General features: G+C 55.5%; 1 protein-coding gene across 1 annotated transcript in view; it reads left to right on the top strand.

Moving 5' to 3' along the window:
- The first annotated feature begins 8,584 nt into the window (after window positions 1-8,584).
- Arid3a (AT-rich interaction domain 3A) overlaps window positions 8,585-18,006 on the top strand; it is a 33,309-nt gene continuing 23,887 nt past the window's right edge. Inside the window, exons 1-3 of the mRNA XM_090339715.1 lie at window positions 8,585-8,771; window positions 9,290-9,936; window positions 10,688-11,006. Coding sequence (XP_090195841.1) covers window positions 9,542-9,936; window positions 10,688-11,006 — 714 coding nt within the window. The 5' untranslated portion in view covers window positions 8,585-8,771; window positions 9,290-9,541. The remainder of the gene's footprint in view (window positions 8,772-9,289; window positions 9,937-10,687; window positions 11,007-18,006) is intronic.

The following is an 18,006-nucleotide window of genomic DNA, read 5'->3' as shown; positions in this document are numbered from 1 at the left end:
CAAATACAAAATAAATGGAAGCTGCCCCGGTGTGTGGTTCAGTTGGTAGTGCTCCGGCCAGTGAGCAAAAAAGCATCAGGTGTAGAGTCTGGATCTTGGATTAAGAAAAAAAGAAAATAACAAATTGAAATGTAAATATAAGTCATATTTTATATTATGCAAAACAATACATTCATTCAGGGCTGCCGGAATAGCTACAAAGTGGCAGGATCCTGAGTTCCCCTCCCCCTTCCCCAGCATTGCAACAACCATTAATGTAAGGGCCGGGACTGCTTGCTTGTCATGCACAAAGCCCTGGGTTCGAATCCTCGGTAGAGCTGGAAGTGGTGCTGTAGCTGGTGATAGAGAAAGCTCAAGGTCAGTGTCCAGGCCTCGGGCTCAAGCCCCAGGACTGGGGTGGCGGGGAGAGGAGCTGCCTGTTGTCCCCAAGTTTGGGATGAAAAACTTGTTTACAGGGGAGACGGCGCCACCTAGCGACCGACGTCCGCTCCCGTGGCCGAAGCCACGCCCCCCGACTTTAGCTCCGCCCCAAGTCCACGCCCACCCGATGCTCCCGGCCTGCAGTTCCGCGGGCGTCCGGCAGGTGGCGCGCGCACCCCGCGGAGTCTTTCTGTACAGACCCTTGCTGCACGAAGTAGGGTGGGGGGTGAGTGGCACCCCAACCTGGAAAGTCCATGAGGTTCTTCTTTCCAATTAACTACCAAAAAGCTGGAAGTGGAGCTGTGCTTCAAGTGGTAAGGAGACTGCCAATCTTGTTGGTTGTGGGCTTGAACTCAGGGCCTGGGTGCTGTCCCTGAGCTTTTTTTGCTCAAGGCTAGAACCATCTGGCTTCAAACTTTGATCCTCAGATCTCAGCCTCCTGAGTATCTAGGATTATAGGCTTGAGCCACTGATAACTGGGCTGTTTCCAGCTTTATTAGGAAGGGGGAGGGTCCTTCTTACTTGAAAAGGATTTTAAATAGCACCCCTGTGGGTCTTAGGACTTCTTATCTAATGTCAATAAAGTTACCCTGGGGATGGGTTTGGATTACCACTCTGTGTCCAGGACAGCATCTCTTTCAAGTTAAAAACAACAACAACAAAAGAACAGAATGGGGGGGCGTGGCTTAGTGGCAGAGGGCTAGCATGTGCCATATTATGTAGGTATAATTTGGAGACTTGTGCAGACAGGAGACGAAGGTGGTGAGGGAGGGAACATAGGACTCAGGAAGACATTCATTTCACCAGCTTGCTTAGGCAACCCTGCTCTCAGGACTGGGGATCCTGCTGTGAATGGAGTGAGGTAAGTCAATACAACTCTTGCAACACAAAAAGCCTCAGTGGAGATAGCAGAGGCCACCTAGGGGTGGCCTCTAACACTAAAAGAACATGGCAGGACCTCAGGAAGGGCAGCCCCAGTGTGTCTCAAGCCACGGAGGGAAGAGAAGGGCAGAAGTGGGAAGTCAGTGCAAAGGCCCTGAGGTGAGAAGGTTAAGGATGAATACATATATATATATATATATATATATATATATATATATATCAAGTTAGACATTTTGTTTTTTTGTTCGTTTTGACTGTTTTGTTGTTGTTTTGGTTGTGGGGCTTGAACTTAGGACCTGGGTGCTGTCTTTTGTTCAAAGCCTTACCACTTTGAGCCACAGGTCCTCTTGTGGGTTTGGGGTAGTTAACTGAAGATGAGTCACACAGGGACTTTTCTGCCTGGCTGGCTTTGAACTGTGATCCTCAGATCTCAATCTCCTATGTAGCCACCACCTTTTAAAACTTATTATGTGATGCATAGGTTACAGTTAAGTCAGGTTATGAGTTCCTTCCTTCTTGCCTGCCTTTCCTCCTTCCCTTTCTTTCTTTCTTTCTTTCTTTCTTTCATCTTTCTTTCTGGTGTGTGTGTGTGTGTGTGTGTGTGTGTGTGTGTGTGTGTGTGTACAGGTCCTGAACTCAGGGCTTGGGTGCTGTCCCTGAGCTTTTTTGCTCAAGGCAAGTGCTCTCCACTTTGAGCCCAGCCTCACCTCTGGTTTTGGGAAGTTGATTGGAGATAAGAATCTCACAGGGACTTTTCTGTCCCCTCCAACCCCTCTAAGGTTCAAACTGTGATGCTCAGATCTCAGCCTCCTGAGTGGCTAGGATTGTAGGTATGAGCCATTAGTACCCTCCTCTGTTTTTGCTGTTCTGTTGTTGTTTTTTAGTAGGTCATAGGCTTGGACTTGAACTCAGGGCCTGGGTGCTGTCCCTGAGCTTGTTCTTGCTCAAGGCTAGCATTTTACCATGTAAGCCGTAGCTCCATTTCTGTTTCAGGTGGTTTATTGAACCTAAGAGTCTCATAGACCTTTCTGCCCAGGCTGGCTTTGAACTGTGATCAGATATCAACCTCCTGATAGGATTACAGGATCAAAGGTGTGAACCCCCAGCACCCAGCATGAATATATTTCTTTTTGGACCATATCACATCTCCCCTCCCCCTTGTCCCCCCTTAAATGGAAGAGCTATGAAAATGGAGTCTGGGTGAATTTGTAAGAGAACATTCCCTCAAGTGCCTCCTATATGCTAATCAGGCAGTCTACCACTTGAGTCACATGTCTAGCCCCTTTTTGTGTGAGTTATTGTTGTGCCAGAATTAGGGCTTGAACTCAAGGCTTGAGTGCTGTCCCTTAGCCTTTTTGTTCAAGGCTGGAGCACTACCACTTGAGCAGAAACTCCACTTCCAGCCTTCCTGTGATTAATTGGAGATGAAAAGTCTCAGGAATTTTCCTGCCCAGGCTGGCTTTGAACCTCAATCCTCAGATCTCAACTTCCCTCAGCTAGGATTACAGGCACAAGCTGCTCCCCCTGTCCCCGCCACCCGCATATATGAGTTAAGTTTAGACAGAGTCTCGCTGTGTTCCTTAGGTGAATCTGGGCTTTGATTTTCCCACCTTATCGTTTTCTCCTTATCGTTGGCGATGACATGTGCCCCACCACGGTCGGTCACTGTTTGGGATGAGTTGGAGTCTCCCTCAAACCTTTTTGCTCAGGCTGGCCTGGAACCATGGCAATTTCCCAAATGAAGATTGGTAGCCATGAAGCCCTGGTGCTGTTCTGTTCTGGATTTGTCACTGGAGGAGATAACCCCAAATCCACGGGAGCCCAAGATTTATCCAGGAAATGGGCGGTGTGTGTAGCTCACAGCTTGAGAGACAGAAAGAAAGGTCGGGCTGACATTCACCCTGCAGCCCCACCCTTGAGGCAGCACAGGCTACTCAGAGCCAGCCAGTCTGTGTATAAATTCCCCCATCACTCCGTGGGTTAAAAATAGGAGCCCCTCACTGGAGGCAGCTGTGGCTAATGTAAGCCCCTCATGCTCCCATCGCTGAGGTCTCCGCACCACTCTGCCCTTTTTTTTTTTTTTCTTGGTGTGGTACTAGGGTTTGAACTCAGAGACGAGGTCCTGTCCTTTAGCTTTCTCCCTTACCACTCTAACCATGGGCACTTTAGCCATGACTTCACTTTTTTTTTTTTTTTTTGGCCAGTCCTGGGACTTGAACTCAGGGCCTGATCACTGTCTTTGGGCTTTCTTCAAGGCTAATGCTCCATCACTTGAGCCACAGCACCACTTCCGGCTTTTTTTCTATGTGAAACAGAGGAGTCAAACCCAGGTCTTCGTGCATGCTAGGCAAGCACTCTACCACTAGGCCAAACTCGCGCCTTTTTTTTTTTTTTTTTTTTTGTCAGTCATGGGGCTTGAACTTTGGGCCTGGGTGCTGTCTGAGCACTGAAGACAAGTGCTCTACCACTTGAGCCACAGTGCCACTTTCAGTTATGTGGTGGATTTTCCTGCCCACGTTAACTTTGAACCATGATCCTTAGATCTTAGCTAGGATTACAGGTCCCAGCCACCAGCGCTTGGATTTTTTTTTCTCTCTCTCTCTTTTTCTGTTTCACTGGAGATAAGAGTCTCATGGACTTTTCTGACCAGGCTAGTTTTGAATTGAAACCCAATTCCAGAGATGAGTCACCAGCACTGGATTGGTAATAGCCAGTTTTTTTTGTTGTTTGTTTTGTTCGTTGATCCTGGGGCTTGAACTCAGGGCTTGAGCATTGTCCCTGAGCTGCTTCTTGCTCAAGGGTAGTGGAGCCACACAACTGCATTTCCGGGGCTTTTTTATTTGTTGTTTGGAGATAAATCGTCTCTCAGACTTTCCTGTTGGGGTTGACTTTGAACTGCTATCCTCAGATCTCCGCTTCCTGAATAGCTAGAACGACACCGCTGTGAGCCTCTACCTCCGGGGCAGTGAAAAGCCCATTTCACGGAGGGAGAAACAGGGAGAGAGAGGCCTCTAAAAGCCTTAGAGACCTGAGTCCGGTAAGGCTGGCTGGGCCTGCAACCCCCATCCTCCTTACCTGAAGGTGTTTCTAAACTGCCCATCTTCCAGGGCCCCTGCCTGGGGATAGGGTGAAGCGGGGAGGGGGCTGGAGAAGCCGCCTGGGCCTCTGGAATCTGGGCTTCAGCGGGTGAGCAGGGCCGCACGACTGGGCCACACCCTTACCAGGGGAGCTGTCCAGAGGGATCCAGGGCCCTGGGGCCCGGGGTTGTTCTACGATCTCCCCAACTGCCTTGACTTGGGGATCAGGAGAGGGGGGGGTGGAAATGAGGTTCAGGGAGACGGATCACCCTGCTGGAAGCCTGGGATGGGCGCGGGGTGGGGGTGGGGGCCCGGCCGGCCCGGAGCGGCGGAAGGCCGAGGGTCCCGGGGGCGGCTCTGCCGGGCCCCCGGACGGAGGGCCGCGGAGATCCACGCGCGCGCGCGGGCCCCGGAGCGCCCAGGCCGCGCCCTCTCCCCACGGGCAGGGCCGGGCGCCCGAGCCGCCCCGCAGCTCCAAGCCCATTTCCCCGGACCGGAGCGCCGAGTCCCCGGGCGCCCGGTAACCCCTCCAGCAGGCTGGGCTCCAGGCCCGGGGGCCGAGGCGGAACTCCCGAGCCCCCGCAGCTCCCGGCGGGGTTCCGGGTACGAGGAAGGGAGAGGGGGTCCTGAGATGGGGCTTGCCTTTTCGACTTTTCTCCATTACACGCCGGCAGGGGTGTGGGTGGGAGAGGAGCGCCCTCCCCTCGCTGCCCTCTCGCGCTTTCCTTTCCGCCTTCACCCCCTTCCCCACCCCACCACGGCGTCCTTTTGCGCCCCGGGCGCCAGGGCGCACTTTGTCCACCGTCCCTAGGCGCGCGGGGCGGGGCCTCCCGCGCCCGGTTCCCTTTTCTGTTTTATTATTTATTATTATTTAAAGGAGCCGAGGCCTCACCCGCGTTTCCGTCCACGGCCTCCCCGCCTCCCCCTCCTCCCGCGGCTCCCAGCCCCCGGCGGAGGAGTGGCGCGCGGGGGACTCGCGGGGACGTCAGGGGAAGGGGCGTGGGGGCCCGCGAGACCCCTCCCGCGTCCCGGAGGAGGGGGGGGCCCGGCGGCTGAATCACCGGCGAGGTATTTGCATCTGAGAGCGATTTGTCACCCGGTGATTTGTCTGCGGGGCGGGGAGCGCCGTGGGGGAGGGGCGGGGCGGGGGACCGGCCGCGCGCGGGGCGGCTCGTCCCAATCCGGACGGGCGGGGGTGCGGATCGCGGACGCGGCGGGGCCCCGCCGCGGACTCGGTGAGCGGGGCGCGCCGCACGGGGCGGCCCGGGGCGGCCGGGAGCCGGCGGGCGCGCACGGGGCGCCGGGGAGGGGCGGCGCCGAGGGCCGGGAAAGGCCACGGGAGGCCAGGCGGGGGGTCGAGGGCAGGGCCCCCGGGGCCGCTCCGCACGGTAAGGCCTCCTTCCCCCCCGAACCCCGAGGCTGTGCGCCCTGCAGAGCGCAGGAGGGGGAGCGGGGAGGAGGGGACGCGGGGGGGTCCCCCAAAGTTAGGCTGGCGGTGCGGCTGCGGGTCCCCGGGCTCGGGGCGCTCGCGGGGTAGTGGTGGCCGGGTCGGGGAGCCCTGGCGGCGGCGGCGCTCGGGGCGATCGGGGGGATCTCGGGCGCGCGCTCCCCACCCACCCACCCACCCCGGCCCGGCGGAAGGAAACGGGCTGTGCGTGCGCGCCCGCCCGCCCGCGGGGGGCTGCGCCCTCTCGGGATGGAAGGGGGGTGTGGGGGGCTTCAGGTATTCTTTGTATATTTTTCTTGCGGACACCCCGTTGTGCATTCGCGAGCCCAGGAGAGAGAAAGCGGGGGGGGGGGGGCGGCCGTGCGCAGAGACTCCCCGAAACGCAGCGAGGGTGGGCTCGTACGTCCTGCAGCTCGGGGGGGGGGTCTCGGGAATAAGTTCCCCTTCCTCGGTCCCAGCGCGGGGAGCTGGGGGTCCCCCCCTCCTAAGACGCCGGAGCCGGGGTGCAGGAAGCGCGGGGAGCGCGTGTGTGTCAACTCCAACGTCCGCGCGGGCTGGGCGGCGGGCTCGCCCCCCCACGCGCACCCCCGCTCCGACACCCCACCCCACACACCCCATGCAAATCGACCGCTTTCCAAGAAGCCGAGATCCCGACCTGGGGTTCGGGTCGGTTTTGGGGGGCCGCTGCCTTTTCGGATTTGCTGTTCTCACTTCCTCTGGGTGTGTGTGTGGGGGGCCCTCCCCACTTTCTCAACCCCCTCCCCAGCGCCGCCCCTCCCCCCGCCGTGGAGTGAGGGGCCCCTTTCACCACCCGCGGCCCCAGCCTTGCACAACTCTTTAAATAACCATGTTTTGCAAGGCCTGGCCAAGCGGGTGACCTCTCTCCCTCCCTCCCTCCCTCCCTCCCTCCTTCTCTCTCTCTCTCTCTCTCTCTCTCTCTCTCTCTCTCTCTCTCTCTCTCTCTCTCTCTCCCTCTCCCCCTCTCCCTCTCCCCCCTCTCCCTGACCCTCTCTCCCTCCCTCTTCCTCTCCCCCCTCTCCCCCCCTTCTCTCTCTTCTCACCCCTTCCAGGTCTGGGGGTGAAGCCCCCACCCCAGGTCTTCATGACCACCCAGAACCCCCTTCCCGCCTAAGAATACCCTCCACCACAGAGCTGTCATAAAATGTGGGGTGGTGTGTGCCCCCCCTCCCGGGGGGGGGGAGGAGGAGGGGGTGGCCAAAGGGTGGGTACCACCAGTTTAGGGCTCTGGGGTTCCCCCTGCCCCCTCTTCCCCAGTGGCTCCTCTGTGGAGGCCTGCCCTGCTCCCCTCCCCCACCCAGCGACCCGGAAGGGTCATTAAACCCTGCAGGCCCACGAGGGGGGGGCTGGCGGGAGGAGTGGCTTCCTCTGGCCTCTTCCTTCTCTCCCCCAGGGGGCGTGGCCTGGAGCGTTTCCGTGGGGGGGGGCTCATCTTGAAGTTGTCAAAGCTGGGGGAGGGGTGGCTGCCCAGACCAGACCCAGCCAGAAATGTCCCTTCAGCACTTGGGTCAGTGGGGGGGGGCAGGGGGGGCTGCCCTTGCTTTCCTGCCCAGGACAAGGGTCTGAGGCTCACCTCACAGTGTTCTGGCCCAAGAAGGCCTTTGTGTCCCCCCACTCCCCCCACGCACACCACCGTAGGAATAGAAACATAAGGGCCCTGTGGGAATAGGTCCTGTCCCCTTTCTCCTAGGGCCATCCACCTGAGTCCCCCCAACATTTCCCTGTCCCTTCTGCTGGAAGGCCAGGGCTGTTTGGGGTTGGGGGGGGTTGTAGGAGCTCCCTGTGGCTTCAACTGGACCCCACCCCAAGGCGGAGGGAATCTACTCTGCCTGAGTCCCCTGGGAGGAGGGCAGGTCACTGGAGGGTCCAGAGTGCGGCCTGCAGACGGCAGGCAGACTGGCCTCCCAGAGCCTCCAGCTGGAGGCGGCCCCTCCTTCTTCCTCCTCTTTTTGAGCTGTGTGTGAACCTTCGGATTCTCTTGGCCACTCAGGGTTGGGGTGACCTCCTGGACCCTCGGTTTTGAGGCTTTACCTCCTCCCCTCCTGTCCCCCAGGAGGCATGGGGAGGAGGTGACACCAGTCCTGCTGGATTCTGCTGGATCCTGGGCAGCTAGTGTTTGTGGTGGGCTGACAAGAGAATCCAGGCAGGGACAGAATGTTGCATGCTAGGTTGTCTACTCCCTTGGGACCCTCCCTCCCCCCCCCAAGAACTGGCCACTGGGAACCCTTGTTTCCTGCAGAAAACCGGGGGGGGGGGCAGTGTGAGTAGCTCTAATGTCAGGGACTCCCTAGTATTTTTCTCTTCCCCTAACACCTGGGGGTGGGGAGGGACTGCCTTGCTGTCTGCCTTGACCACTGAGAGCTCCCTTTATCCCCGTGTGGGTGCCAGAAGGCAGACACTGTTACCATGCCATTTCACAGGTGGGGAAACTGAGGCCTGAGAGGCCAAGGCTTGGGTGTTCCAGTGGGGATGGGTGGAGAGGAGCGGTAGGTTTGCCCACACTGTGTAGATACAGCAAGTATGGATCTGGGCCCGGTCAGTTTGTTGTATCTTGAGAAAGGGGCGCCTGGGGCCTCTCAGTTGCCAGAGTCTTCTAAGTGTAAGCCGTACCTAGAACTCGGAACCAGAACTCAGAACCCACGTAGATGCTGGGGCCTGCGGTCAGCCAGAGCCAATCAGAACCCAGGAACTCCAGGCCCCCTTTGAGTCGCCCTGTGAGGCAATAACCCTGGGTGTCCCAGGTGGCTCAGATGGTGACAATGTGCTTCCTCGAGGCCGGGCGGAAGGTCCTCTGGGAATCCGGGGTGGGTAAGGCTGCTCAGGCCTGCTGGATGGAGGACAGAAGGTGGGGGGAGCCCTCCAATGGGGCCTCCAGGTTTATATTCAGACTGCAGCAGGTGTGAAGGATTCTTCCTAAGGCCTTCCAGGTCTGGTTATCTTTTTATTTATTTATTTTTTTGATGCCTGTACTGTGGCTGGAACTCAGGGCCTGGGTTGCTGTCCCTGAGCTTTTTCACACAAGGCTAGAGCTCTACCTCCTGAACCACAACTCCACCTCTGGCTTTTGGTGGCTAATTAGGAAGACTCTCATGGAGTTTCCTGGCTCTAACTTTAGATCTCTAGTCTCTTGAGTACTCGGATTTTAGGATGAGGTGTGGTTTATTTTTTTTTAGTTTTTTGTCAGTCGTGGGGCTTGAATGCAGGGCCCGGGCGCTATCCATGAACTCTGCTGCTCAAGGCTGGTGGTTAATTGGAGATGAGTCTGGTGGATTTTCCTGTCAGAGCTGGCTTTGAATCTCCATCCTCAGACCTCAGCCTCCTGAGTAGCAAGGATTGCAGATGTGAGCCACTAGCACTGGGTTGAAGTCTGATTTCTTGAGAGGGATGAGCTGGAGGGACCCTGGCATGGTCTGACCCCCCTCTTTTGCCCTGTCCTCCCCTCCAGGTTTCTGCAATCCTGTGAATGAAGCAGACACCAGACACTGCCGCTGGATGCCCTCCTGCCACTGGCATGCTCCACCAGCCTTCAGTCTGAGCTCGGCGGCCCCCGCCCCCACTCCCCGCCACCCTGCACTGCCCCGGCTCTCCCAAGGCCCCCACGCTGCAGTGTGGCCGGGCCCCCTCCCCACAGGGGCCACCCCCGCCGCCTGCCCCTGGTGTCCGGGGTGGTGGTGGCGGAGGCCCGGCCCGCAGGGCCATGAAGCTTCAAGCTGTGATGGAAACGCTCTTACAGCGACAGCAGAGAGCTCGTCAGGAGCTGGAGGCCCGCCAGCCTCCAGCAGCCCAGCCTCCCTCCACTGGACCCCTGGCCCGAGCCCGGGCCACCCCAGATGAGGACAGAGAGCCTGAGAATGCTCGAATGCAGCGGACACAGATGGCTGCTCTGGCCGCCATGCGGGCAGCTGCTGCAGGCCTGGGGCATCCATCCAGCCCCAGTGGCTTGGAGGACGGGCCCCCAGGCTCAGAGGAGGAGAACATGACCCAAGAGGGGGCTCCAGGCTCTCCAGCCCTGCCCGGCCGAGGCAGGGAGGGGCCGGGACACCCAGAAGGAGAAGGCCGCTTCGAGGACATGGGATCAGAAGACGATGACTTGTGAGTCGGGGTCCAGGGGCTAGTGTCCACCTCCGAGCCTGAAAGGGGGATCGCTGTTGACGAGCCGGTTCATAGTGAGTGTGTGCTGCCTGCTTGTGTGCTTGTGTGTGTGTACAAGTGTGCATTGCCAAGAAGGAGATCGGCCTCCAGAGTTGATGCGATCTGATCCGAGGGTAGAATCTTCCAGGTTGTGCTTTCTCAAGTGTGGTGGGTATAGGACTCTGACGTGTGTGTGTGAGTGTGTGTGTGTGTCTGTGTCCTTGTGTTTCTGCTCTGGGTTTTGAACTCAGGGCCTAGACTCACTGCCCCTGAGCTTTACTGCTCAAGGCTGGTGCTCTAGAACTTGAGCCACAGTTCCACTTGTGGCTTTTTTGGTGGTTTGTTGGAGAGAGGAGTCTCACGGACTTTGCTGGCTGGCCTGGGCTGGCCTGGAACTGCAGGTCCTCAGATCTCAGCCTCTGGAGTAGCCCCCTGGGATCGCAGGTGTGAGCCGCCCACAGCACCTGGCTGCTTTTATCTGATTTCACACTGGCTTCTGTGGCTGCTGTGGTTGAAGGGGAAGCCGATCTAGTCTGCCGAGACTCGGTGCTCCGAGTGAGAGTGGGAGAGGCTCAGGGTCCTGGCTAGCTCTCCTCACTTCCACGGGGAGGGGGAGAGGGGAGCCAAGGCCGGAGCACTGGTGGCCTGTGCCCTGGGCACTGGGATCCGTCTTCCTGCCTGCTGACTGACCGGTGACCTGCACTCGCCCTAGAAAGCCCAAGTGGGAGGAGGAAGAACTTGAAGACCTGGGTGAGGAGGATGAGGAGGAAGAGGATGACTATGACGATGAAGAGGAGGAGGAGGAAGAAGGACTGAGCCCCCCGGGCCCTGCTGGCCTGGGCTCTACCGGCCTGTTTCCCCGCAAAGCCCAGCTGGCCCAGACCTTCCGTGGAGATGGTGTAACTAGGGCACTGGGTGGCCCGGAGCGGCCGGGGCCTGGCACAGCCCTTCCTGGAGGTGCTACTCATGTTGTGCCCCAACTGCAGCCGCCGGACCACGGGGACTGGACGTACGAGGAGCAGTTCAAGCAGGTAAGCAGCGTTCTGTGTCATCTGGTGGCCAACATGGAGGTGTGCCAGGGGTTGGGAGCCGATGCCTGGATTGCTTCATGAGCACCAAAGCAAGCAGAGGTGATAACAGAGCTAGCTAGGCGAGCCCGAGCCGGCGGGATCCATGTGTGCATCTCAACCACTGTCAGGAGTCCAGTTGGCTTGAGAGCTGCGGGTGTGCATGTGTGCACGTGTGTGTGGGGGTGTGCATCTATGTATTTGTGTGCATAGGGCGTGGCCGTAAGGTACGTCCTCTGATCTGTGCCAGATCAGTACTGAGTGCTTGGTAGACGTTCAAATGACTGTCAAGGAAAAGGCTGGAGCCAGGAGTGGGAAGCTTTGTAGGGTGTGATTCTGGGCTGGGGCTGGCCTGTAATGGGGGTGTCAAGGACCCCCCAGATCGTTTCCTGGGCCCAGGAGGGGCACTGAGGAAACAGAGGCCCGCCCTGGCCCTTCACTGCAGGCGGCCCAGGCCAGAGGAAGTGGCCGGCAGGGAGCCTTTGAAGTTGGGCTGCACACTGACCGATGGCCAGGCAGATGGAAACCAGATGGTGGTTGGATGGCCGGCTGGGGCCTGCATTCCGGCCTGAGGCCAGCTGGGTTCTCCCCCCCCCCCCACATAGTGGCTGCTGGTTCCCACCCCCTCACCAAGCCTGGGATGCAGCCTTGTGGCCCCCAAATGATGAGGATCCGGGACAAGCCAGCAGAGAAGGCTTCCCAGGGCAGCTTGAGGCCAGGTGCCACCTGCCACACTGGGTCTGATTTGGGGGGAGGGGAAGGGGGTTAGCATGCTACTTTCTGAGCCTCTTGGAGCTTGATAGAAAAGAAGTATCAGCCCCTAGAATCTGTAGAGACTTTATTACAGGTGCCCCAAAACTCAGATGAGGAAAGGGGCAAAGCTGTGTGTGTACTTTGTGGGGTTAGGGTTGGGGGTCTAGCGTCGGCTGGGGAGAGGATTGAGATAAGGCAACTGCCAGGTTTAACATTAGGGTTAGGGTTGGAGGCTGGTGGCATAGGCCTGTAATCCTAGCTACTGAAGGAAACTGAGGTCCTGAGGATCGTGGTTTGATGTCAGTCTAGACAGGAAAGTCTATGAGATTCTTCTCTCTAGTTAACTGATGAAGAGTTGAAAGTGGAGCTGTGGCTTAAGTGGTAGAGCGCCAGCCTTAAGCAAAAAAGGGAACCAAGCATGCGCTGGTGGCTCAGGCCTGTAAATCCTAATTACTCCGAAGACTGAGATCTGAGGATTGAGGTTTGAAGCCAGCCAGGGTAAGAAGGTCCATGAGACTCTCACCTCCAATTAGTCACAGAAAAAGCTGGAAGTGGAGCTGTGGCTCAAGTGGTAGAGTGTTAGCTTTGAGCAAAAAGGAGCTCAGGCACAGTTCCCAGGCCCAGAATTTGAAGCCCCAGGACTGGTTAAAAAAAAAAAAAAAAAAGCTAAGGAAGCATGGTTTAAGCGAGGTTTAGCTGTGGCTAGCGTTGGGTTTTGGTTAGTAGTTGGTTAAGGTGTGGGATGTGGCTGTGGAGTCAGTTAGGGTTAGACTTGCTATGGGTTGCATGTTAGGTGGTATTGCCCTAGGGCAGTGCAGGAGGGGCCGGGCACAGATATCATGCAATGGTGGTACCATCAGGGCTGTGAGGTGAAAGTGAGCCAAGGGCCAGCTGACCTACCATCAGAGTATGGCAGCGTCCATCCCTGACTGCTCTGCTTGCGTGGAAAGGTAGCCTTCGTACGTGTGCCTCAGTTTCCCCCTTCCCTCAGGGCTGGGGTGTTCAGTGGATTATGCCATTTGGGTCTGTATCTCACAGAGAAGACAAAGCAGGCTTCAGCATCGGGGAGAAATCGTTTAGATTTCAAATGATAGAAATGACCAGGTGCTGGTAGTTCAAGTCTGCCACACTCACCACTCAGGAAGCAGAGATCTGGAGGACCGAAGCTCCAAGCCAGCGAGGGCAGCAAAGTCTGTCAAACTCCATCTCCAGTTAACCAGCAAAAAAGCCAGACAAGGCTGGGGGCTTGTGACTCATGCCTGTAATCCTTGCTATTCTCCAGGCTGAAATCTGAGGATAATGGTTCAAAGCTAGCCTGGACAGGAAAATCTAGGAGACTCTGATCTCCAATAAAGTACTCAAAAGTGAAACTGTGGCTCAAATGATCAAGCGCTAGCCTTAAGCACAAAGAGGCTCAGGAACAGCATGTAGGTCCTGAGTTCAAGCCCCAAGACAGGCAAAAAAAAAAAAAGTCTAGCTCAAGTGGTAGAGCTGAGAAAGCATGAGGCCTTGAGTTCAAACTCAATAACTACAACCAAGGATACCCAAATGAGCCCAGATGAAAGAACTGTATTTTTTGTGAGTTATATTTAATTATTTGAATTATGTTTATTAGTTTGCTGGCATTTGCCACCTGCCCTGGTTTGGTTCTACGGTGAGAGCTCACTCACAGAACAACGGGACTAGAGCCACTCAAAGGTCCATCAGAGACCCTGTGTGCAGAGACACAAGGGATAACTATTAGGAGCTCTGACCCCAAATCAGCTTGCTGAGAGATACCATCTGGCTTGCCTGGGGCCACCCAGGATGGGCTCAGAGTTACTCTGGGAGATGGGATGGGATGATGAGTGGGTTGGGGGTGTTGTGGGCAGGTGAGGGCTGGCCTTGCAGGACTGGACCTCACCCTTCACCCATCTGTGTCACTGGTCTGTCAGCTGGCACCTCCTTCTGCCCAGCTGGCTTAGGCACCTGTGTATCCTCTGTCAACAGTGGCCTGGCGGGCTTCACCAGCCTGGCAGATGCAGGGCTGGCCAGGGCTCTGTAGATTCTGGCTCCCGCCCCACGGCCTTCCTGGCACGTGGCAGTCCTGGCCGGACAGCAGCCGCTTGGCACTGGCTCCAAGGCTTCCTTCCCAGTCTTGGCAGAGCTGCGCCGAGTTCCGCCCGCCGTCCTAGACAGCTGTGATTCTCTCCTTGGCTGGGGGGTTGGAGGGGCTGCTACCGAGCTGGGGAGCAGCTGGCTGCTGTGTGCCCCAAGGGAGCCACTCTGCTTGGCCAAGCTGCAGGCCAGACCGGCATGGAATGCGTCACGGGCAGTGATTATCATCTCTGACTCTTGGCATCACACGTACATCCTGGCGGCTTCCTGTCACCCCCACAGCCACACCCGGTCCCAGTGGCCAGCCTGCTGTGTTGAACTCTCCATCCCAAATCTTCAGCTGCTTTTGCAGTCTCAGTTGCTCTCAAAGCATGTTGAATTGTAAATAACTAAAGCAGATTGAGTGAGATGCGAACCCAGGTACAAACACAATGCACCTATAGAAAGTATACTATTCTTTTTTTCTTCTTCTTCTTCCTCTGATTCTGGGCTTGAACCCAGTGACTGGGTGCTATCCTTGAGCTTTTTTTTTTTTTTTTTTTCTTTTTTGCCAGTCCTGGGTTTGAGCTCAGGGCCTGAGCACTGTCCTTGGACTTTCTCAAGTCTAGAGCTCTACCACTGGAGCCTCAGCACCACTTCTGGCTTTTTTTCTATGTATGTGGTACCGAGGAATCGAACCCGGGTCTTCATGCATGCTAGGCAAGCACTCTACCACCAGGCCAAACTCCTGGCCTATCCTTGAGCTTTTTTGCTTAAGATGGATCCTCGACCATTTGAACCACAGCTCCACTCTGGCTTTTGGGTAGTTAATTTGGGAATAATAATTTCATGGAGGGACCGGGAGTTTGGCCTAGTGGTTAAAGTGCTTGCCTAGCATGCATGAAGACCCGGGTTCGATTCCTCGGTACCACATACATAGAAAAAAGCCGGAAGTGGTGTGAGGCTCAAGTGGTAGAGCTCTAACCTTGAGAAAGTCCAAGGACAGTGCTCAGGCCCTGAGCTCAAGCCCAGGACTGGCAAAAAAAAAAATAATAATAATAATTTCATGGGGCTGGGAGCATGCTCAAAACCCTGGGTCCTATTTCTCGGCACCACATACACAGAAAAGGCCAGAAGTAATACTGTGGCCCCAAGGGTATAGAGCTTTAGCCTTGAGTCTATGGCTCAAGACAGTGTCCTTGAGCCGAAGAGCTCAGGGACAGCAGCCAGGCCCAGAGTTCAAGTCCTTCAACTGACCAAAAAACAATTTTTTTATGGACTTTTTCTGCTTGGCCTGCTTCAAACCACAATCCTCAGATTTCAGCCTCCTGAGTAACTCTTTCTCCTCTGCTTCTCCTTCTTTTGCCAGTCCTGGGATTGAACTCAGGGACTGAATACTGTCCTTGAGCTTGTTTTTTTTTTTTTACTCAAGGACAGTAGAGCTAGTGCACTACACCCGAACCAAGCTCCATTTCTGGCTTTTTGGTAGTTAATTGGAGATACGAGTCTCATGGACTTTTCTGCCCGGCCAGCTTTGAACCATGATCGTCAGATCTCTACCTCCTGACAAGCAGGGATTATAGACATGAGCCACCAGTGTGCGTGTGGCTTTTGTTGTTGTTGAGACAGACAGACCCAGCCTGATCGGAAGCTCCTAAGTTCTGAGGTGCCAGTTGTGCCCCAGCATGCCTGGCTTTAATCAATAGTTCATCGTACATGCATAGATGTATACAACCAAAGACTTTGGTCAGTTTTCCACTTCCATCACCCCAAATCCCATTGCCTGTGAGTCATCCATTCCTCCCGCCTCTGACCCGGGCACCCCCACAAGGATCTGTCTCTGGATTCTATGAATGGAGCCACACTCTGGGGCCGCTGGTGTCTGCCTCTCTCACTGGGCACCCACCACGTCCTCCAGGTCAGAGCCTCGTCCTGTTTGGGGCTGTGTGATATTCTAGTATGGGTAGACCATGCCATACAGATTTACTCACTGCTCCGTGCCAGTGCTCGTCCCCTAGCTTTGTGATTCTGAGAGAGTTTTTGTGTGGCAGTGGTCTCGTATGGAATCGGATGATGTTAATTCCACGTTTACCTATTGGGGGCTGGCGGGTGGCTTTGCAAAGTGCCACCTCTGTCCTCGTTCTCTGTAGGGAGGTCTCTGCTTCCTCGGGGAGACAGATCCAGCTGCGTGGACCAGGTGACAAGGTGTCTCAGTGTGGTTTGAGGGTCTCTCTTTCTATAGTGAAGCATGCTTACCATGCATAGTGTGGCTGAGTTCAGAAATGCAGGGACAACAGGCTAGAGGCATGGCTCAAGGGATAAAGCACCAGGCAAGACAAATAAATACAAGGCCTCCAGTTCAAACCCCAGGAAGCTAAAGTGTGGCGTTTTGCTGGCTACTTGAAAGGAACGATTGCAGTTTGAGGTCAGCCCAGGCAGAGAAAGCTCAAAATCACCAGCAAAAGCCAGGTACTATTGACTCATGCCTGTAATCCTAACTGCTCAGGAGGCTGAGATCTGAGGATGGTAGTTTGAAACCAGTCTGGGCAGAAAAGTCTCCATGAGAATCCTATCTCCAGTTAACCACTCAAAAACGGGAAGTGGTGCTGTGTGGCTCAAGTGATAAAACTTAGGAACAACACCCAGGCCCTGAGTTCAAGCCAGGATTGGCACCAGAAAAGAAAAGAAAATACGCAGTCATGTCTATTTGTTGTTTGGGTGTTTTGGGAGGTTTTGGGAGTTTTCCTTTCGTTTTCTTTCTCTCTTTTCTTTCTTTCTCTCCTTTCTTTCTTTCTTTCTTTCTTTCTTTCTTTCTTTCTTTCTTTCTCTTTCTTTCTTTCTTTCTTTCTTTCTTTCCTCTTTCTGTGTAGCTGAAGCTGGCCCAGAACTCACCATCCCCCTGCCTCAGTCTCCCACATTGTGAGGTCACCTTCTTGTGGCCACCACACCCAGCTGGAAATGACACATTTTTCAGGTTTACTGGGAAGGGACAGACACCAGACAGCAGTCTGTTTGCCAGGAAGATGGAAGCTTTCCAAGGAGGGTTTGGCAGCCCTGGCCCAGCCCTACCCTGTCCGGAACCTTTCCTGTCTCTCCCTGTTCACACCTGGAAACAGACCTGCTGCATGTCTTAGGGTATGATCTTTGGCAGGTTCCAAACACCGAGGGCGACTGGTTTCTTTCTTGTTATCACCTCTGTCTGCTATGGTCAGGGCGCTATGGATACCCGGGCATCTGTCTGCCCTTTTAATTGTAAATAATACAAGAAACATCTTAGGGTTCATGTTGTTTTGGGGCAGTGTCAGGTCGGGCCTGAGAGAAGGCTGACTGGCTCAGCGTCCTGTCTGGGCTGGGGAGAGCCAGAACCAGATCTAAACTTTTTTGTTTTGGTTTTTTTTGGCCATTCCTGAGCTTTTTCACTCAAGGCAGTGCTCTGTTACCTTAAACCACAGTGCCACTTCCAGTTTTCTAGTAGCTAATTAGAGATAAGTCTCACAACTCTCCTGCCTGGGCTGGCTTCAAACCACAATCTTCAGATCTCCGCCTCCTGAATAGCTAGGATTACAGGCGGGAGCCACTGCACACCGCAAGGCTGGCACTTTTACCACCCCCGCCACAGGTCAACTTTGTTCTTCTTTGGCTGGCTCATTTGAAGATAGAAATGTCTCCCAGAATTTCCTGCTCAGGCCCTGACTTCAAACTGAGATCCTGAGATCTCAGCTTCCTAAGTGGCTAGGATTTTAGGCGTGAATTGTAGCACGAGGCTTGGACCCATCTCTGAGAAGTCCCAGAGGAGTCTGGTCTGGGCAAGCTATCCAGGGGAAGGGGAGTGGGAGCTGGGGCTTTGCAGAGTATGTAAGAGTTCTCCTTTTTAAACAGACAGGGGCTTGCTGGAACAGTGTGACTTGAAGTAGAACATTTGGGAACACTGGACTTGGGCTTGGATGTGGGCCTTCAATATATATATATATGAGGTTGGGGGGTATAGAACTTTTACAGTTCTAGTCCCAGCGGGAGACTCTGCTGCTGGGTTGAGCAGGCTGAGGAAAAGACAAGAGGAGCAGTTTCCAGCCAGCAGGGCGGTGCTGCCTGGGCAAGGGACTGGAGGTCAGGCCCCGGGCTCTGAAGGCCGCGT

The sequence above is a fragment of the Megascapheus bottae genome, chromosome 1, assembly GCF_031878675.1.
Source record: "Megascapheus bottae isolate mThoBot1 chromosome 1, mThoBot2.hap1, whole genome shotgun sequence".
NCBI classification, from domain to species: domain Eukaryota; kingdom Metazoa; phylum Chordata; class Mammalia; order Rodentia; family Geomyidae; genus Megascapheus; species Megascapheus bottae.
This window is presented reverse-complemented; position numbering and strand designations above follow the sequence as displayed.